The sequence below is a fragment of the Helobdella robusta genome (genome assembly GCF_000326865.2).
Source record: "Helobdella robusta unplaced genomic scaffold HELROscaffold_19, whole genome shotgun sequence".
Lineage (NCBI taxonomy): Eukaryota > Metazoa > Annelida > Clitellata > Rhynchobdellida > Glossiphoniidae > Helobdella > Helobdella robusta.
Window position 1 is genome coordinate 1,307,456 of NW_008704034.1, and position 20,772 is coordinate 1,328,227.

Here is a 20,772-nt window from a genome sequence, read left to right on the forward strand (position 1 = left end):
GTTTAAAATCAGCTTAGAATTTCGTTTGACAGTTTTTAACGATTGCAAATTATTTTATATAAATCTGTGTTCCTCCACACAGACAGATAGAAAATGTTGTCTGATGTAGAATCCTTCCGCATGAGTTGAGTTATGTGAGTGAATGTACGTGAGGTGCTCATATAAAACAACGTTTATTTTATAATTACACACAAGTATATATATATACATATATATCATATATATATATCATATATATATATCATATATATATATATATATGTGTGTGTGTGTGTGTGTGTGTGTGTGAAACAAGACATGCATTTTATAACAAAATATACATTTATGTACGTGATAGCAACAACAACATTCATTCAATCAACTCAATCAAAGTAGATTTTTTATTCATAACAATCTTTTTGATACAATAAAAATGAACCGTTAAATTTTTTTAAAAATTTTACAACGTGGTAGCCACAACCTTCAGGATAACAATTTTAGCGACAACAATTTAATTTAGTGTAAAACAAATAATTTTACTTTCCGCGAATTCAAAATGCATAAAAAACAAAACCGACATCTAAAATAATAATAATGATAATTGAAACAAATTTAATAGATTGAATTGAAAAATCAACGAAAATAAAACAAAGGAAACCAACTGTTTCAGTTCAGACGACCTCCATCTTGTGCCCGCCCGTACCTGTCCTTCCTGTCTTGCTGATGGTCTTGCGACCTGGTTTCTCGGCGATGGACCTCCTCTCGAGACTGTAGTTGTTCCAGAGACCACAGATCACCTCCCCTGCCACCACCTCGCCCATGTTAATGCCGATGAGTCGAACGATGAACATTCCATCCCGACGGAGATAGTTTTCGGCGAATTTAGCCAGAATTCCTGCTTCTCGTTGCGTGGCGTCGAATGCTCGCAACTGTTTGCGCAAATACTGAACGTGTCCCGGCCAGTAGAGAGATCGAAACAACCACCGTAAAAAGTTAACCGCCGTCATAAACGCAAGAAAAACGTACCAAAACCATATGAAGATGAAGAGTTTTTCGTTGAATAAATTTATCGTCAGAGCGCACTGAACGATGTAACTGTGGATTCGTGACTGGTGACGAATTTCAAACTCGCAGAGAGTAACTCTCGGGAACCTTTCAGAATGACTCCAATCCTCTCCTTTGATTAATCTCTCCAGCACGTGCACGCCGTACAAATGGAAGTTTATCTTGAGGAAGGTCTCAAGAAGAAACAACTGGCCTAGTGCGTTGGCTAGATATAAAACTTTGATGATCATGTAACATGATATGAGATAATTTCCGTACAATTTACCGCCAACAAAACAACAAAACTTGGCGATGACGTGTTTTATTCTGACCATGCAGCCAGTTCTGTACTCTCTCTGGGCGAGCAAGTAGCGATCCATTTGGTTGACAATATACCTGATAGCTTTTTCGCGAATTTCTAAATAATGTGCTTGCGAACAATGTCTGGACGCGTCCATGATGGCAGCCATGTTCACTCCCGACCTCTTATTGACGAATCGCCAGAGAAGGCAGGGAACAAACGCGAGGAGAGCCTGAAAGATGAGTATGAGAGGAACCCACTGGTAGTAACTGATCAGCTGCCGGTTCTTCTGCGTTTCCAGATGATCTTTCTGTATGATGTCATCAATTGGGAGGTAGTACGTGTTGCTCACCCAACAGACTGCATCCGTGTAATCTCGATGACTCGGCTTGAACTCTGCAGGACACCAACAGTTTATTGGCTTGCCGACGAATTGTTTCGTACTGACCAGGAAGCCGAAGCAGATGAGTATAATGACGCTGTACTGTCGACTGAGCCGATCCACGTAATCATCATCCATGCGAAACTTTATTTCGCGGATGCTCAAAACTGACTTGAAAAGGCGATCCATTTTTAACGTTGGCTTGTCGTAATTTTAATGGAGCTAAGGAATTTATAAATTTTGAAAATATGGAGATTCAAAAATTTATTTTCTTTACTTTATTACGACGACAAAGTCATTTTTTGTTAGAAGGTGAACTTTATTGTCCACATTTCTTTTGCGCACGTGGCAACGAAATATTTGCTGGAACGGTTTGTTCGTTTCTTTCCTTCATTTTTCTTCTTTAGTTTAGTCTAAAAAATTGGCATGTTAATAATCTGTTAATGTGATATTTTGAAACAATAATAATGAAAAATTTTCAAAAGTTAAATTTTCATTTTTGCGTTAATTTGCTTTCCACAAGCGCAAAACATCAAAAAATGAAAAATTACTCAACGAGTACATTGTATACAAAGTAATATTTTGTGGCAGTGTCCATAATTTTTGAAGCAAGGAATAGCATGCAGTAGTTAACGTTAAATTAAAGGATGACGGGCGATGGATATATAATATATAAATCCATGGATGAAACAGGCGGCATGCAGTGTCAGACGTGTGTGCTCCAGCTAATGAGGTGCTTCTCGCCATGTAGAGTTGGATGGAATGGATGGAGGCCGCTAACAATGAATGATGGAAGGCATTTATTTGCAGTCGTCTTCCATCATCACATCTGCATTAATGCTTCTCCTTCGACAGTGAGGGAAATTAATTATGTTTTTCTCCTTCCAAATTGTTTATTTATGTCGGTAGGTCGGTTTGGTGATATTTTCAAAAAATAACCATAATAAAAAAAATAACATCAGAGCTAATTATTTTTATTGGATGTTTAATAAGTTTAAAAAAATAGACTAAACAAACTGAAAAAATAATAAAGAGCAGTTGAACGCTAGGTACAATATGAATATAACTTCTCAGAAAACCTACTTAGCACCTATAACCTATACATGCTATAAAAGTACGCGGAATTCTATAAATTTTTTCGAAACTGAGCTGCAGATTAACAACAATTCAAATGTCAACTTGAATGATAACTTCATAAAAATTCAACGATCGCTAATAAATCTGCTTGTACTTTTTTTAATAATTTTGTATTAGGTAGAAACACATATCAATCACCACAAACAAACACCCCCTCCTCCTCCTAACCCAACAACAACCACGACAACAATGACAACAGAACAAGAAAAAATTCCAGCTGTGAGGAGCCAGTCTTTCTTACTCTACTTAGGACACATTTGCATAAATAGATTTGCTTTGCCATAAACCTGTCCCCTCGCGTTTTTTACGCTACTTTTTCTTTCTCTGCCAAAAGGTGTTTGTTAACAACAATGACAAAGAAAACTCTAACAAGAATTTAGAGTTATTTTTGCTAGTCAGAGCAATGTAGGCAGCTACACGGTTGTATGTATTGCAAGATATGACTGCATTCAAATCGTTCACGTTGAATGAATGAATGAATGGAAGTGTTTTAATCAATTAAGGAAAGTTAGAATGAATTTTTTTAAAGCGTTGAAATGAAATTTGAATGCACGCAACAATGTTAAAAAATTCAAAACTCTGGTTAAAATTATACTTGATTGAATGAAAACAAATTTAAATTGTGTTTTTTTTATGGTCACTATTTTGAAATTTTTTACAAAATTTTTAATTGAAAAACATTGTTAACCTTTCACGTCAAATTGGTTTTGAAATATCCAGTTGACAGGACGAAGTTAAAAAATCTAAAAATTCGTGGAAATAAATATTCTACCCTTCAATCAATTGTTCACGAACCATGCAACATTTTTTTATGACTCAATAAACAAATCGGAGAGACAACTTCAAAAACTTCTCCATCAAATTAAAATTAAAGTCCTCGATAGCATTTTTTACGAGCGGATATATCAAGCCAGCATCGTACATGGAAATATGGTAATGAAAGTTAACATTATGTGAGAAGCAATAGGGGCATGTATGTATGAGAGCAGTCCTACAATCGTCAGTACAATAGTGATGATAGTCCAAGACTCCTATTTATTATCATCATTATTATTATTGTTGTGGCTGTTGTGGTTGTTGTGCTTTGAAAGACGACATGAACACTTGAAGATGTATACGACGCATGCTAATATATACGCCGAGGTAGCATGAGTAAATGTTGGTACAGTACACCATACATAGTAACATGCTTTGTACCTTTCATTAGATGCATTGCATAGCACATACATATACTGACACATACAGAGAGAGAGAGAGAGAGAGAGCCACACACACACAACACACACACACACACATATGACACATATTTATACAAAGACCCTTATATATTATTGTACGCTCAGATTTTTTAATGTATAATAAACTCGCGTCACGTAGAATACACGCAAGATTTATTGATGTTGTGTTCCACAACTTTACCACAATGCCTCGCCAGCGTCCAGCGTTAAAGTAGTAATTAGAAATAAATTGTATTTATTAAGAAGTTGTTAATAACCGTGTAAAGATAGAAGTGAAGTTTTTTAGAATTTAGAATTTTTACAGATTTCAAACCTAGGCGTCATTTCAAATATCGTCGTTCAAATTTTTTAATGACCTCATTAAAAAAGATAAAGGAGAGTGATTTCTATACGGTTCAGTGTTTGTGACTGTATTCTCTGTCAGTTTGTGTCACATTAAATTCCTTAAGCTTAAATGAAATAATATTTAAAGCTTTTGTGTTCTAAGAACTATACTAATAACTTCTTCTTTCTTGTGCCTTATTCTTTCAGGATAATGGCGGCCATCGACAAAAAACATATTTTTCATCTAAAAAAACCATACCTTTATCAATAAAACTAAGGCTAAAATCTTGTTAAATCATTTTAATTTGTACCAACCTTCTTATTAATCTTTTTATACAAATATTTGTAAACAAAAAACATATGTTTCTAAGCTAAAAGTTAATTGAGAATAAATCGAGGGGCGTTATGATGATGTAACTGTAAAATAAGTTAAATAAGTAATAAATTGATTGATTGCTTAACTCCAGCCTAACTGACACTGAACTCTAAATAGTAAATGATTCGAAATTTTTCAATTTTGTTGCGTAACACTGTTAGCAAACTTTCTCAGACCTTGTTTTCTCCGCGGTATTTGCTGGTCACCAACACGTCCATCGGATTCTTAACTGGAGGTTGGCAATGTTGTTTCAGGCTTTTTTTAGATTTATTTATTCTTGATTTAGAAAAAAATGCAAAAATATTAATGAAAATTTCTATCGTTTTCACTTATTTTTAAAATGAAATTGAAAAAATTAACAGCTGTTGGGGATTCCATCAATCAGAATGTCGGTATCCCAAGAAAGAAAAATGTAGACGACTACAAATGGTCGTGGTCACGTTTCAGAAATCAGTGTGCTCAGGGCAGCATCCTAGGTGCCGCTTACCATTTCTGGTACCTCTTTCTCGATAGGAAATTGCCTGGTACCTCATCCTCTTCGGTTATCAAAAAGGTGTTCTCTTTTCATTTTAGTAATCCACATCTTTTCAAAAAATTACTTTATATTTAAAAAAACTTATTTAAAATTATTAAATTTCAAAAATAATATTTTTTCCAATTAATTACTAATTAATAAATTTTTTATTTTTTTTAAACCATCACACTGATTTATATTTTTAAATATATTTTGCGTGAAATACTTTCAAGGTATTTGCAGATCAAGTCATAATGTGCCCTATAGCAGTTGTTTTTTATCTTGGCCTGCTGAATTTGTTAGAAGGTGGTACATTGGAGGAAGGAATGAAAAGCTTAAAAGAAAAAAGTGGTCAACTGCTGCTGGCGGAATGGACATTTGGTCCACTCAGCCAGCTGATAAATTTTTATATAATCCCATGCAGATTTCGAGTGTTGTATGATAGCATTGTGGTGTTATCCTTTGATTCGTACTATGCCTCTGTTAAATATTCAGATGATGATGGTCAAACACTGGTTGATGGTAATGAAAGGGAAGATAGCAAAGCAAAATAATTTGTTTGAATGTTTTGTTTTTATTGCATAATTTTTAAATAGTTTTATCCATATTGGCTGTTAGATTTTTTACTAGAATTTGTTTCATAATTTGTTTGCATTGTTTCAATTTTATGATATTTCATTTTGATCACTTACTGATTTGTACATTGAAGACCTTTTTAGATTTTAATCGCTAATTAATTTATGTAATTATTAATAATTTAATTATTTCATTTGCGGATTATGTTAATCATATCTATTTTTATTTATTTTTAATGCGACTGGCTTTATTTTTATAAAGTTTAATTAAAGTATTAGATAAGAGCCTAAGTATGTATGTGTAATGTAAATTGAATGTTACACCGTTTTAAAGTGTTGGTTGAAAATATCTGTTTCAATCTCAGATTAACATCATCTCATGTACTTATTTTGAGGCGAAATTTATATTTACTGATTCTCGTGTTTACTTGCTTAAGAAAAAACCTAAACTATTGTTACTTCAGTGATACAGAATCATTATTTTAAATTAGATCATTATCTTTTTTGCCTGGTTTTCTTGGTAAGTAGTGAGTTATTGATTTATTAGTTTTTTTTTTTAATTTTTCTCTATCACTAACATAACACTGTGACGTAAAATGATTTACATAGAATCATCATTATTTTTTGGTTTTGTGGGGGGCATGCGGTCATCCCTGGATCCACCCCCAACCGTAATTGGATGATGACGATGTAAGTAGCGTTAAAACATTTATGTGCAGAAATGTTAAAAGACATTATTATTAAAATTGACTTTTTGGAATGAAGTTTGTAATGCGAGATGGGGAAAGAATAATACATTATTTCAATTTTTTATGTTAATAAGACTTATTCATATCATATTTCTTTATTTTTTAATGATAACAACGAAAATATGATGGTGATGATGACGACGTATCTGTATGATTTATTCACATGTGTGATGATGATGACGTCAAAAAAGTTATTGCAATGTCCTGCTAATTTATTGAAATATAATTAAGTTAATTTATGTTTTTGTTATTCTCTTTATTTTCCTGTATTGCATAATTTACCATTTTACACATTACTTAATTTTTTTTTACTCATTTTTATCTTTTGTATCATTTCATTTCCTGGAAGAATTGTTTAGTTGGGTGTTTAGCATTGCTGTAGTGAAGTTGAGTCCCCTTGGTGATTGTGCGTTGATTGCATAGCATGTGCATGTCATGCGTTATGTGTATGTGTCAATTTATATTTTGTTTGTGTGTGTGTCTGCCTGTGTATCTGTCTGTCTGTGTCTATCGGTCTGTCTGTCTGTCTGTGTCTTTATACATGTAAGACAGTTTTCATTGAATTCTTTGGTTGATATTTGTTGCTATAGAAACAAAGTGCAAACATGTCGAGTTAGTTGTTGTTGATTTATCAAATTTAAACTTCTCTTGATTATTATTATTATATTATTATCTATTAATATTTAAAATTGTTTTACAATTGAAATAATTTTCGAAATAAGATTTTAATTCGGGTTTTTTTTTATTTAAATTCGAAGAAAAAAGTTCAGAGGACCAAGTTTGCACCAGCGATAATTATCTAGGACGTCTTCTCGTTAGGAGATCAGAGGCAAGTGATGCCTCGGAGATAAATGCTTTACTCAATGACGACACCCTGAATGTCTTTGGAATCGTCAACATTAAGAGCTTGATGTAAAATTCTACTTTCGTTAAGTATTTAATAAGTAGTTAGTAGTTAATTAGTAGTTTGTACTTTGTAGTTAATTAGTAGTTAATTAGTAGTTAGTAATTAATTAGAATTTACTTAGATGGTGTTTGGTGAAATGTTTTTCTTATTGTTTTGCAAAGGGAAAAATGCTTGCTGTCGGTGACAGTGACTGACAAAGATGAAAGGATTCTTGCGTATGCTGGGTTTTCCGACTCATCTCACATTCCTTACAACTATGATTCAGATTTTAAGTTAGTGTTGTTTGCGAAATTTGACTACATGTAGAAGTTGTTATCTCTGATTAGTTGAGTCTGAGTGGTCGTTAAGTTTACTAAACATAAGATAACATAACATAAATGTTGTAGTGAACCAAAAATAATTTGAAACTTAATTGTTTACAGTAAATTTTAATAAAGTTCAACAGCACCTACCAAATGATTTATTTTATAATGGCCATCAACAGAAAGATAATAGATAGTAATTTTTTCATAGTTACCTGGGGTGGATGGGTGAAAATTTCGAGATGGACGGCTCGGCTAACTACTTCAACTCTCTCTTCCTCATTTGTTTTGCGGCCCTGCCCTGTTGTGATATCGATTGTGCGAGGCTCGCCATGCGTGTCCTCTTCAACGACATTCCCGATCTCCAGAACTGCTTCCTCATCTGCTCCCCTGGAATACCTCTCAGTAAGTAGCAGTTGCTTGTTATTGCTTGCATGAGGTTTATCAGTAAAAATGATAAGCTTTAAATATGTTAGATACCCGATTAGTTAGATGAAGACATGCTCACGCACACACACACATGAGGCTATTGTCTGGTACACTGGTGAAACTTTCCCGGCCTACAAGAATTGTTATATATGGCATATAAGTAGTGTCGTTCACCATCTATGAGCCACAAACATGTTTACACTAAAATTCACAGTATGCTGCCAGGCCCGCTGCAACGTGTCATCATCTTTCCAAATATGTTTTTAGACGAACGTATATTTACGTACAACCTGTTCTCTTTTAGTCAATTTTTTAAGGTATAACGAGTTACTTACTTTTAACTGGAATAAAATGTTCTTCCAGACGAACCTCTGATAACGGTCTTCCATCCACTAGCATGCAATTTCAACACCAATCGTGAGAAGTGGCGAGGATTCGTGGCTGTGAGGGAGCAACATGCAAAGTTGTTGCACGTCAGAGAAGCCAGGTGAGGTTTCTGCTAACTTTGTAATGCTCATTAATTCATCATTGAGCACATTTCGGTATCATATCTTTTTTTGCTATAAAATTTACCTTTACTTAGTTCTGTTATTAAAGCTTCAAAAATGTGAAAGTAGGAAACTGCATTAAAAAGAAAACATTGCAAACAAACGATGACGAATAACAGAGTGGAAGACAACGACGACCTCATCCCACTCTTCAATGAAAGGAGTAGCACTTTGAGGAAAACATTTGGAGAATATTTCATTGCGGAGTTCGTGAAGATGCAATCTGAAACCATGAAGTGCATTGTAGCCGATGTTATTACCATCATTTTTTGTTACCGAGTTTATTTTATTATTTTTTTTATTGCTGTCATTGTGTTTATTATTATTCTATGTGTGTTTATACAGCCTCATTCATGTCCTCTGAAAATAATTTTTAAACATAAAATTTCTGAATTTACTGACGCACCATCAATCCCAGAAAACATCTACAAAGCCAACAACGTCCAAAAACTTTCTAATTTGATCGTGGCAGGTGGAGGGCGTTGCGGTTGGATTCATGTCCGTCAATGCAAACTTCGACCCTGAGGTGACGAAATATTTTGAACTGACATCCTTCAACGAACTAAGGGAACCTCATCCAGATGATGTTTTTTACAACAGAAATCCTAATGATTTCGATCAGAATAATCAGTCTGCCTACAGTTTCATCCAAACGAATGCATTCAGTTTTCCCAGTTAGATATCAGACTGTCGGAGTCGGGTGAGATATATCAGACTCCGACTCCGGCCCCTCAAAAAATTTCAACTCCGTGTTCCGACTCCCAGAAAAAATTTCTAAATTTTGCATTATAAGTTCTCTTTATAGTTTACAGCAAATAGTAAATACTTCAATAAACATTGAGAATCAGTCAATGTAATTGTTTTTCTAAATAAAATTACTATATTTTTATGTTTTAAAACATACTAAAAAATGTTTTTCAAATTTGGATCATAATTTTACCATTTTCATCGCTACTGAAAAAAAATACTTTTAAAAGCACTTAAATCAGTCAATGTTAATTGTTTTTTTCGTAAAATAATATTTTTTTATGTTTTAAAACTAACAAAAACTAAATAATTTTGTTGCTATTATTTATCATTTATTTTCTGTATTAAAGATAAATTACCAATCGCTACGCACATTAATTTTTCAAAAAACACTATCTTAAAAAAAGTTCAAAAATTTTTTTCCAAATTAATAACATTTTCCGGAGCCGGAAAAAATCTGTTTCCGACTCCGGACTTTCAAAATTGTAATTGTTCATTTATTATAATGAGTTCAGAAATCACTATTATTAATTTTCTTAGGAAGAACGAGTCAGTTGAACGAATTGTTCCTTAGGAAAGGATCCATAGCTAGCAGAATGTCTGAATGCTCCGATCAGCCGGATGATTTAGGTCTGCTTTATTATTGAAATTTTTTTTAAACGAAGTTGATGAAAAATATTGAAAATTCGGTAGTATAAATGGATAAAATCATATATTATGTATGTGTGTATGTATGGTGTATGCATGTATGTATGCATCTATGCATGTGTGTTTGTATGTATGTATGTATGTATGTATGTATGAATGTATGTATGTATGTATGTATGTATGTATGTATGTATGTATGTATGTATGTATGTATGTATGTATGTATGTATGTGTGCATGCATGTATGTATGTATGTACCTATACAGACGCGCTTGAAAATGAGACCCAGACAACCAACGTACCAGAGGAGGACGGGCACTTGATCTATGCTGATCTGCATTCCAACATGTTGACGACTTCGAAATTTTTTAATTACGCCGACCTGCCATTCACACTGTACCAATTCGGTGAATACGCTGTTAGTTATCGTTTGAGAAAGGTTTCGGTTGCTGTTTCTTCGATGAGTTTACGTTTTATTACTCTTACAATTATCCTTGCTGTTAAAAAAAATAATGATAAAGTACTTTTTTTTATTATTTTGCTATAAAATTTTGTAGACACCACAAAGGATAATAATAATGATGATAACAATAATAATAAACTGTAATTGTAACTGTAATTGTAACTAAAAATCAATATTCAAAATGTAATTCGATAGTTGGTGATGATTATATAAGAGGGAATGCAATATTATGTATGAAACATGCATGAGAACTGTAATATAATTGAAGAAAATATTTTGAAAAAAATTTTCTGAATCGTTTGTTCTTATCTATCACCGAATGAGCATTATTTTATTATTTTTGAACGCAGGCCCCAATAATGTCCAAATTGAAGAGTAGTGCAATTTCAGCCGCTATTGACAGTCAAAAGAGCAACCTGGCTCTTTCCAAATTTGAAAACACGACCGACATGAAGATGACGCAGAACAACACGTCACTCTACTTGTTCTCCATGCTTTCTCAGAAGGCACATTTTAAAGGTTCACCTCACCTCACACCATTCACGCACGTTCTCAAATTTTCATTCCACGAACATGCTCAATGGAATTAATTGATTTCATTAGGAACTTTTTATGGAAAGCATTCCTGTGTCTGTATAGAACTGTTTGCTATTGATCCGAAATTTTCGCAAAGGTTTTTGACTAATATTTTGTTTTAAAAAAAATGAATTTTCTGAAAGTAATTGATAGGAACATCGGAAAATTTTATCTACTTCCCGAATTTAGTTTCTAGTTTGACAGATTTAGACAATGAAAATAAACACAGAAATATATGCATATGTACAAAAAATTTATCAATTTATTAAACGCTTATCTTATCTCGATTCCATTCCAAACGTAAGCAGTAAAAATTAAAATACATAAATAAAAGGAAACGAATAGAATGAAATAATCACACAAATATAAATAAATCCAGAGTATTACGTGCATGTAGCATTTACCAATTTTTTATTAATTTCAATTTATTATTTTAGCAAGTTTAATGGATTTACTGATTATAATGTAACAGATTCTGCCTATGCCAGAGTCTAATTTTTTTAAATAAAAGCAAATTTTCACCAAAGATCATGCGACTTCCTCTTGAAAATATTCGAAATGTTTCCACACGTGAAGTACTGCATCATATCAGTCCCACACCTCGTACCAGAGTTCTCACTTCTCCAGAGGTTCTCCGTAAGTGATCCATTTGGAGTTAAGATCTGGAATGCCGGTCAATTAAATTACGTTTTATTATATTTCAGTTTTATTCATTAAATCATTTATTAAATTATTCATCCATCCATTCAACAAGAGAGTAACTCCACTACTGACGAAGCACATCCCACACGAGTTGTACGTTTTCTGCTCGGCTGGCATCTTGGACTCCCTGATAATCCGTCAGTACGTGGCTCAGGATAAGGAGCCCATCGAACAGATGGTCGTCAACCTGAAGAACTGCCATGAGATGCTGAGTGATCTCGAGCAGTTTGTTAACTACGGGGTTGATGAGGTCTCGATTTTCATTATTTGTTTCATTTATTTATTCCTCTACTTTTTCTAGTGTATTTACTTTTTTTTATTGAAATGAGTGCTGTTAACAATGTTTTATCATTACCGTATTGTATCGTACCTACGTGTTGTATCGTACCTACTTGTACCTAGGAACGCAACGAAATGTCAGTGTTCGTAGCTGAAGTCGAGCAGCAGGTCATAGGGTTTGCCATATTAAGGAAGGAAGAGGTGTTTTTTGGATTTTCAAAATTTATTAAATTAATTTCTATACTAACGCAGTAATTGGGTGGGAATGCATTGTACACGACTTTGTGCCACTCAGAATTTTGCTGGATGCATAGGACCGCCTCATTATTTTCTGCTTATATTATTACCAACTTGTGGTGACGTAGTCAATTTTTGTGATAAATGTTAGTTGCATGGAAAAATTGAAACATTTTCAGAATTTGGAGTACATTTGTTCGCATTACGAGTTGGAAAGCTTCATCTACTACCACCAACACAGGAGGGGAGGTCACGCACAACTCATGCATTTCATACTTAATCCTATTTTCAATCATTACTCAAATTATTTTCTCAGAGTACGTCTCGTTTTTTTATTTATGTTCTTTTTTTTACAATTTCCGGTCTTTAATAATTTTACTTCAAGGTTTGATATAGTTGCACTTTCACTATCTAAAAAATGTAATTCATAAACCACTGTCACAATCTCAGGAGTTAATGCGCCAGGCAAATAAGACCTGCTTCTACTATTATTTCTACAACAACGTTAGTCACTGGTTAATTTTTTTTGACATTTTAAAACATTTCCACCGCTGATTTCGAAATGACACAATCCTCGACAGGGCGAGTCGATGACGTCAATATCGACAGTAATCAAGGACTTGATCCCTATCAAGGCGCGAAGACAGATCCAGTACGACTTCGAACTTCTGAGCAGCAACGCTCCCTCAAAGAAGATCACCTGCGAAAAACAACCATTTGCAATACTGCACGTCAATCGAAAACTCGTGTTGGAGAGAAGAGTTCGTCCTTTATTCTCGTACTTCATTTTCTAATTATTTCATTTTTTTGTTTTTATTATTTGAATACTGTCGTCTTAACTGTGTAATTATTTTACTGATTAATTTTAATCCTTAACCGTTTAATGTTAGTCCATTACATAAAGTTGATAACACTTTTTGATCTGAAAAGCAACACGTAATGACTTCATTGTGTTTCTACTCGTCTAAGACAAAAACTCATATGAAATTTATAAACAATATTATAATTATTACTATTATTAATTAGACTAAATAAATTTGCTCTAGACCACAATAAATGCAAGAATCGTTGTCGTCGGCGCTTCAGATACTGCCATTGCCTTCCTCGAATCTCTCGTTTTCACGTGAACATTTCTTTTTTCCTATTTTAACTTGACTAGTGTCATTTTTGTGTGAACGAAAATCTTTTTACAAACGAAACGCATGCATTGAAAATCAAATTTAGCTAAACTTGTTTGAGACTTAACACAATTGACTTGTTGTCAACTCTTACGCACACGCAGACCTTACTTGCGGTTCAACAACTTGACCATCGTATCACCGAATGGTCTGCCGGGGGAGCGAACCCCGGCCAACTTTAGACTCCTCCTCATGGCTTACAAGTTTGTGGCGATGGTGATGGCTGAAGTAGCTTATTGTGTGCTGAAACTTACTGAACAGTTCAATTGAATGTTATCTGCATTGCATTACAATCTTATTTGAGCCGTGTATTATTGAAAGTTCAATCTTTGATTCTTGGGGATATAATTGAATTGAAACATTTGTTTCTTATGAAAATGAAATGAGTTGCCGAAATAATTTATTTTAAACGATTCATACGTTTACAGTAACTGCTACAATTGGTCATCTTTCTCAAAAATGGGCTTAAAAATCTGGGTGAACGTTGTGTATGGCAAGATGACCGCTATCAACAGGTTGGTCAGCGGAGGCCTACCATTATTATGTTTGCTTTGTTCAGCTCTTTTAATTTCTTTATGTTTATATAATTATTTTCTTTTCCAGACAAAACAAGATGTTGACGGTGAACCACAGGACTTACGTGCCCTACGACTACTTGATTTTATGCACGGGCACACAGTACCTCGTCACATGCCCCATTGAAATGGACCCAGCAGGTGTTGCCAAATCATCAGCTCATATCAACACGCCACCTGGCAGGCAGTTTTTAGGGTTCGTTCGTGTTGTAGATTGCTGTTGTTGTGTTCGCAAACTGTTTTTGTGTTGGTTATGTTTGGAGTTTGTGTTGTTTATGCGTTGTTTATACGTAGTTTATGTTTTGATTTTGTGTTTGGTATATGCTGGGTTTCGTTGCATTTTGAAGGATGTCTCATTTTTGTTTCAACGTCATCATCGTCATTTCTATTTCATTACTGATTTAATTTTGTTGATTTTACCGTGAGTATTGTTGACTTATCATCATTATTCTTAAGACCCTACAGCAATTATTCTTAACAATTTCATCATCGTCGTTGTCATTGTTAGCATCATCGTCATCCACATCATCGCTATAATAGCCCTCATCACCGACATAGTCATCATCACAATCGTAGTTATCATCGTCCTCATCATCATCGTCATCTTCATCATCATCTTCTTCTTCATTATCATCTGTAGACACATGCCTCGTGCCATCTTCACAATCAACGATCCTTCAGACGCCGACAAACTTATATGTTTCCTCAATGAAAACTTCCTCGAGAAAGATGGTTTCTACGATTTTCTTTTTCAATAGTTCTTTTCAAATCAAATTTACTTTTTACTGAATTAGCAACTATGATGACAACTAAATCGTATAAATATATAATTGTGTATGTGCGTTTTGTGTGTGTGTGTTTGTTTGCGATAAATGTATGCGATGTTTATATGTGTGTGTGTGTTGGTGTGTGACGTAATTTTAGATATTGAAAAACGTTGTCCGCTATTTATTTATATATATTTGTGTGTGTGTGTGTGTGTGTGTGTGTAAGATTGCGATATTGATGTGAACTCTTTTATTATCAAAGCCAAGTAAAATCAAAATAATCAAATAAATAGACAAGCAAAATAAAATATACAAATAAATAAATACAGTTAATTGTTAAAAAGATATGGCTAGTCATCGCTGCTCGTCATTCAAAAATGAGTATAGTGATGATAAAGTAGTATAAAAATTACATAATGTTCACGCATTATTTCTATCGCAATATATGGCATATGATGATGAGATTACATTATTAATTAAGCTATATCTAAATTGATCAGTCCATTTAACATTAATAAAAGACAGATTGAATGGATTGTAAAAACCTATGGGTGAAATTTCGAAAGTGTTTATTAAAATATTGAAATGTTTAAAATCGTTTAAAATGTTATCTTTTAAATTGTTTATATATGTATTAAGTTTATATTGTTTAGATTTCATGAAGTTTGTTTCATGGCAAACGGTCAGCTCGAGTACTTCAATGGTATCTTTGCTGAGGACAGCGATGTCAGGTCTCAACGATTTGAATAGATTCGATATTGGCTGTACCATTTCTTTTTCTAAATCTGCAAAAATCTCAATACCCGGCCTTGCGCTTGCCCTGATATTATCGATTATCAATGTGAGAATTTTGTTGTGGCGATTCGTATATCTACTCAATGCTGAGGCTGAGCCACAATTTGACAGGACGTGTTTATTCGTTTGTTTTTCATTACAAAGCGAGCATAACGCGTTGGTTGATTTACCCCATCTAAAAAGGTTAGCGTTTGTGGGTAGCTGTTGGATGAGGTATTTTCTAGTGAATTTATATAAGACCTCAGATAGTTTTATTGTTGACTTGGACCATCGGACAATTTCGGAACCGTTGATGTGCTCTCTTATTGAATTTACAAGGATGCCTTGGCATTGCAGCAGCGAAACATGGTTGAAATACGCTTCGTACTGTTGTTGTTTTAAGGCCTTCATAGCCGGTTTCAATTCGTTGCATTCTGGAATAAGGTTGTCAATATTTCTGTACGCCTTGCAAGATTCACTCCAAAGTGTTCTTATTTCTTCGTTGGAGTTTAGTTTGAAGCACCAGCGGAGTCTCATTCTTAGTAGTTCGGCGTGCTGCTTGAACGCTTTTATGTTGAGACCTCCAATTTTATATGGCAGTGAAATCATTTCAGCGATACAACTGCTGATAGGTAGAGATAACCATTCTCTTACCGTTTCTGTCACGAGACGGTCCAGAGTGTTTTCAATCCAAGTCAGTGATATATTGTAGGCACGGAGTTCAAATGATAATTGAGAAGGAACGAAGCGTCTAAGAATTTCAAGCTTCCATTGAACTGTCGTATCTAGTCTACCAATCTTTTGCAGCATAACTCTGACTTTATTGTACAAATCATCTTTTTCTTTAGTGTTCTTACCTTCAAAGTCGTAAATGACTCCTAAGTACGTAAAGTGATCGTTCATTTTGATCTGGGGAATTGTTGCATCGTCGATTGTTAACTGAGGCAAAAATTGTTCATATTTGCCATCGAGCTTTCGCATCCCAAACGTACAGCATTTATCTATTCTTAACTTCATACCTGTCCATTTACACCAGGCTTGATTAAGATCGATTAGTTTCTGGGCTCCTTCTGAACTGCTTGAGATGATTGCTGAATCGTCAGCAAATTGAAGCCAACCTCTGGATTTTAGTTTGGCTGTAGGTCCCCATATATATCCACATTGTTGAAATTCTTTCGCTTCTAATATTTTCATTAATGGGTTGAAACAAAGGTTAAATAGTAAAGGAGAACCGGGGTCACCCTGTAGAACACCTGTAATAATAATAATAATAATAATATGAATAGTAATAATAATAATATAAATAATAATTATAAAATAATAATTATAAAATAATAATAATTAAAGACCGCTTGGTGGTGCACGGAAACACGTTGGATGCCTACTGTTGCATAAATGGATTGTTATGCGTCGGTCTGAAACCCTCACAAATTGTCTTCGCTATCTCTCCCAATGAAGATGAGGTAGTGTTGGGTGGGATTATTTCTCCATTTAATTTCTTGTCAATCAATTATTTTTATTTTTAAATTATTTATTTGGGTGCTTAATTATGATTGGCCTTGATGCAAGTGTTTAATTTTGTTTTTATGTTGTTTTGTAACCGTATGTGTAAGCAGACAACGTTTTTCAATGTCTGAAAACTTCATCGTCATCATCATAGCATCACACCATGACAACTGACAACTATCGTCATCATTGCCATGACGTCATCGTCATCATCATCACTATGAACATCATCATCTTCATCATCACTATTGTCACCATTTTCATCACTATGAACATCATCATCGTGATCAACGGCATCACCCTAACGACCGCCATCATTAGATCACGTGCTTCAACAATGCGGACATCGATTGCAAAATGATGAGGACGTTGAACTCCATACTTGGACTGACAGTCTGGAGGGATGTCACCATCACAAAGTGGAACACCGGCAGAACCAAACTCAGTCTGAACAGAGTGACCTTCAAAGACGGCAAAGGTCAAAGTTATGATGTCAATTGTAAGGTAGTTATTCATTTATTCGTTCATTGACCTATCTTTTCTTAATCTTTCATATATTTCACCTCTCTTTATACATGTACTTTTGGCGCATTCACTCTCATCGCGTGAATTCGTCTGTCAATCTTTTCATTTCTCATCTATTATTTCTTCCTCGTGTCAGTTTTGAAACAACAGCGGTATTGAAATAATAATATGAAATGAAATTTCCATTCTGTAGAAAGATAAAAATACAAAGAGACATAAAATACAAATACAAAAATATATTTTTTTAATTTAAATAAATAATGAAACTGAAAAGAAAAACAAAGAACACACGTTAATAAAAAAAATCTATAAAAATGTTAAAACACACGTGGATGATCTGTAGGCATTGGTACTGTTCAACTATCGTGGCGTGGATTACAATGCATTCGAGGCCATCAACTGCTCAAGTCTCGTTTTCGATCGCCGTATGGTCATTGATGCCAACTTTAGAACAAACGATCCTTCCATCAGAGCAGCCGGACCGCTGACCAAGTACCAGCGAATGTACTACAGCGAGGACTGGACGCATAGTAACTACAATGCCAAAGAAGTTGGATATCGCGTGAGGGTTTTTTTACATTTTTATTGGCAGACTGGTTTGTTAGTTGACTGGCTGGCTGATCAATTAGCAAATCGTGGTTAGGTAATTTAATAAATTGACGACAGTTCTAACGATTGTAGTATGTTCGAACGATGCAGTAGTACTAATTATTATTTAAAATTCGAAAAATCTAAAAAACAATGTTCAAGTAAAATCATTTATAACTGACTCAAATTATACAAATGACGATCAGTTGGCCTCAACTATGATGCCCATCTTCGATCCGAACCAGAATTTTGAGTCAACGACACCGTATAACGACGCCGTCAAACTCATTCCCGAGTTCACATGGCCCAAAGTTCAAAGCGGGGTCCTGCCGGGTCTGCCTTCCATTTTTTTTAAACATTTCCTTTTGGTAAATTAGTAATTAGTTTTGTTAGCACAAAATCGTAAGCGTTTTTTTATTTGGTCTGCGTTGGTTGTCGTGTAAGTTACAATGACGGAGTGTATAAAATCACTTTGATAATAATAAAATTTTTGTAAGTATAAAAACACACACATACACACACACACACACACGCACGCAACAAAACGCACTTATCCAACAACAGGCATGTACAACTACTTGCACATCCACAAGCCGCAACAACGTCAGCAGCCCATGAAAGTGGAAGTAAAAAGTCCGGACCACGTTAGTCGCCACTCCTCATTCACTTCTCTGGATTTTTAAAAATATTGTTCGTATTAAATTGATTGAGTAATATGGCTGTTGTTAATTAGTTTAAAAAATTCAATAGTAATAAGTTTAAGTTTGGTAATTTTATTTCAATCGTCATTCATCAGGGCTACGAATTACTATCAGGATCAGTGGACGACAAGCAGATTGGGTACTTCAGGTTGCACGTTAACTGCCACAAACTCGTTCAGACCATCACTTGCTTCACGAGAAAGGTACGTTTTCATCGTTTTGTCTACTTAAATGCCTAAAATATTGCACAACAGACCGTTAGCTTGAATAAATAATTTAGGAAATAAAAGCAGACAACCTGATCTGCTTGTATGGACTGCACCATCGCTTCCTGAACAACTTGCTGGGCAGATGGTTCGAAGGACTCATCACTGATCTCTACAGGTCAACTTGTTTTTTTTTTTTTGAAGCTTTTATAATCACTGAATTGTATTTTAAAATAGTGACCGCAACAAAGTTTGATAAATTTTTATAAATATTCATTATTATAAATAATTATAATTGGTTGTGTAAATGAGTGGACAAACAAATGAACGACTGAATGAGCAATTAAATGAACGAATAACTCAACAAACAAATGAAGAACGAAACGATTATATAAACAAAGAAATGAAAAAGATGAATTAACGTAAACATGAATGTACCACAAATAAATATCAATAATTGGACAACAGTTACTTCAGCCAGCCTTGGGCAATGCTGTTATATCACGATCGATTCCCATTACTGCGAGAGGAAGTCAGGGAAGTCATAGTGAATCAATACATAGACGTACGTAGTAGGTGTGCTTGCTGTGTTTCTTTCTCATGTTATGACAATGACGAGCTTCATTTACAAGCTTTTTCTACAGAACGGTCTCAAATAACCGGCCCTTTATCACATCACCGCCCTTTTATTTCACTCATCTACCCACAATTTCAATCAGTTTTGCAAACAGCCACAGACAATTTTGGCTCTTTGAGATTTCAATAGTCTGTTGTATTTCTTTGTATCATCTTTAATTAACCATTCACATGCGACGACTACAATTTTGATCTACGTTTCATATCACATCCTCAACCAATTATGCACAGAAAACTTCACCCAACCAGCATCAGTAACCTTTGTCAACCATTGACAACTTCAATCAACCATTGAATCAATCATCTCAACCATTTTTGCACGATTTCTCAGATCACCGATTCGGGCAAGTCAGAAACTTTGAACGAATTTATCGAGAGAGTAATGGACGACAATTTTCTGGTAAATTACGTTCATTTTTGATTTATAATTTTGCTAATTGTGTCTTTAAAATATAATTCTGTTCGGTGTATTTCCATACCTTCAATCATTTTACTCTTGTCTAACAAATGAATGATTAACAAATGAAAAAGTGGGACATTGCCGATAGGCTCTGTTACGCATCGTTACACTGATTTTTAGCAATATTCAGTTAATCTAAATTAATATATTATTTGTGCGCTATAAAATTTGATACCTACAAATACGAGAAAAATGATTAACGAAATCGAAATCTATTAATCCATTAATCATAGATGATGGAGAAAGATAAAAAGTTGCTTTCGAAGAAATTCCAGGAGTCGGGCCTCGACAAGATGACCAAAGAGAAACTGGCCAAGTTCATAACACACAACCACCCGCAGTTGCCAATGTATATCAGACCGATTAGGGAATGAACGTTGCGCGCCTTCACTCAGCCAG

The 20,772-nt window shown here is 34.4% G+C and overlaps 3 protein-coding genes across 3 annotated transcripts; 2 read left to right on the forward strand and 1 right to left on the reverse strand.

The window, feature by feature from the left end:
- Nucleotides 1-650: 650 nt before the first annotated feature.
- Nucleotides 651-1,895, reverse strand: HELRODRAFT_170896 (hypothetical protein; the record flags this gene model as incomplete). The annotated part of the gene is made up of 1 exon (XM_009016716.1): nucleotides 651-1,895. One exon carries the CDS (start codon nucleotides 1,893-1,895, stop codon nucleotides 651-653), a length of 1,245 nt encoding a protein of 414 aa, XP_009014964.1.
- A 3,051-nt stretch (nucleotides 1,896-4,946) lies between these two features.
- Nucleotides 4,947-5,768, forward strand: HELRODRAFT_125752 (hypothetical protein; the record flags this gene model as incomplete). The annotated part of the gene is made up of 3 exons (XM_009016717.1): nucleotides 4,947-5,016; nucleotides 5,144-5,334; nucleotides 5,529-5,768. Coding segments are annotated over 3 exons (501 nt in total), but the record flags the coding sequence as incomplete, so codon positions are not given.
- A 2,302-nt stretch (nucleotides 5,769-8,070) lies between these two features.
- Nucleotides 8,071-20,747, forward strand: HELRODRAFT_77249 (hypothetical protein; the record flags this gene model as incomplete). The annotated part of the gene is made up of 28 exons (XM_009016718.1): nucleotides 8,071-8,233; nucleotides 8,621-8,744; nucleotides 8,925-9,057; nucleotides 9,278-9,446; nucleotides 9,520-9,658; nucleotides 11,043-11,182; nucleotides 11,267-11,336; nucleotides 11,767-11,875; nucleotides 11,994-12,191; nucleotides 12,344-12,421; nucleotides 12,637-12,774; nucleotides 12,908-12,961; nucleotides 13,045-13,218; nucleotides 13,504-13,580; nucleotides 13,740-13,838; nucleotides 14,064-14,150; nucleotides 14,239-14,406; nucleotides 14,851-14,942; nucleotides 17,099-17,217; nucleotides 17,579-17,761; nucleotides 18,126-18,344; nucleotides 18,577-18,703; nucleotides 18,935-19,014; nucleotides 19,167-19,274; nucleotides 19,352-19,455; nucleotides 19,746-19,849; nucleotides 20,267-20,313; nucleotides 20,607-20,747. 28 exons carry the CDS (start codon nucleotides 8,071-8,073, stop codon nucleotides 20,745-20,747), a joined length of 3,444 nt encoding a protein of 1,147 aa, XP_009014966.1.
- Nucleotides 20,748-20,772: the final 25 nt, after the last annotated feature.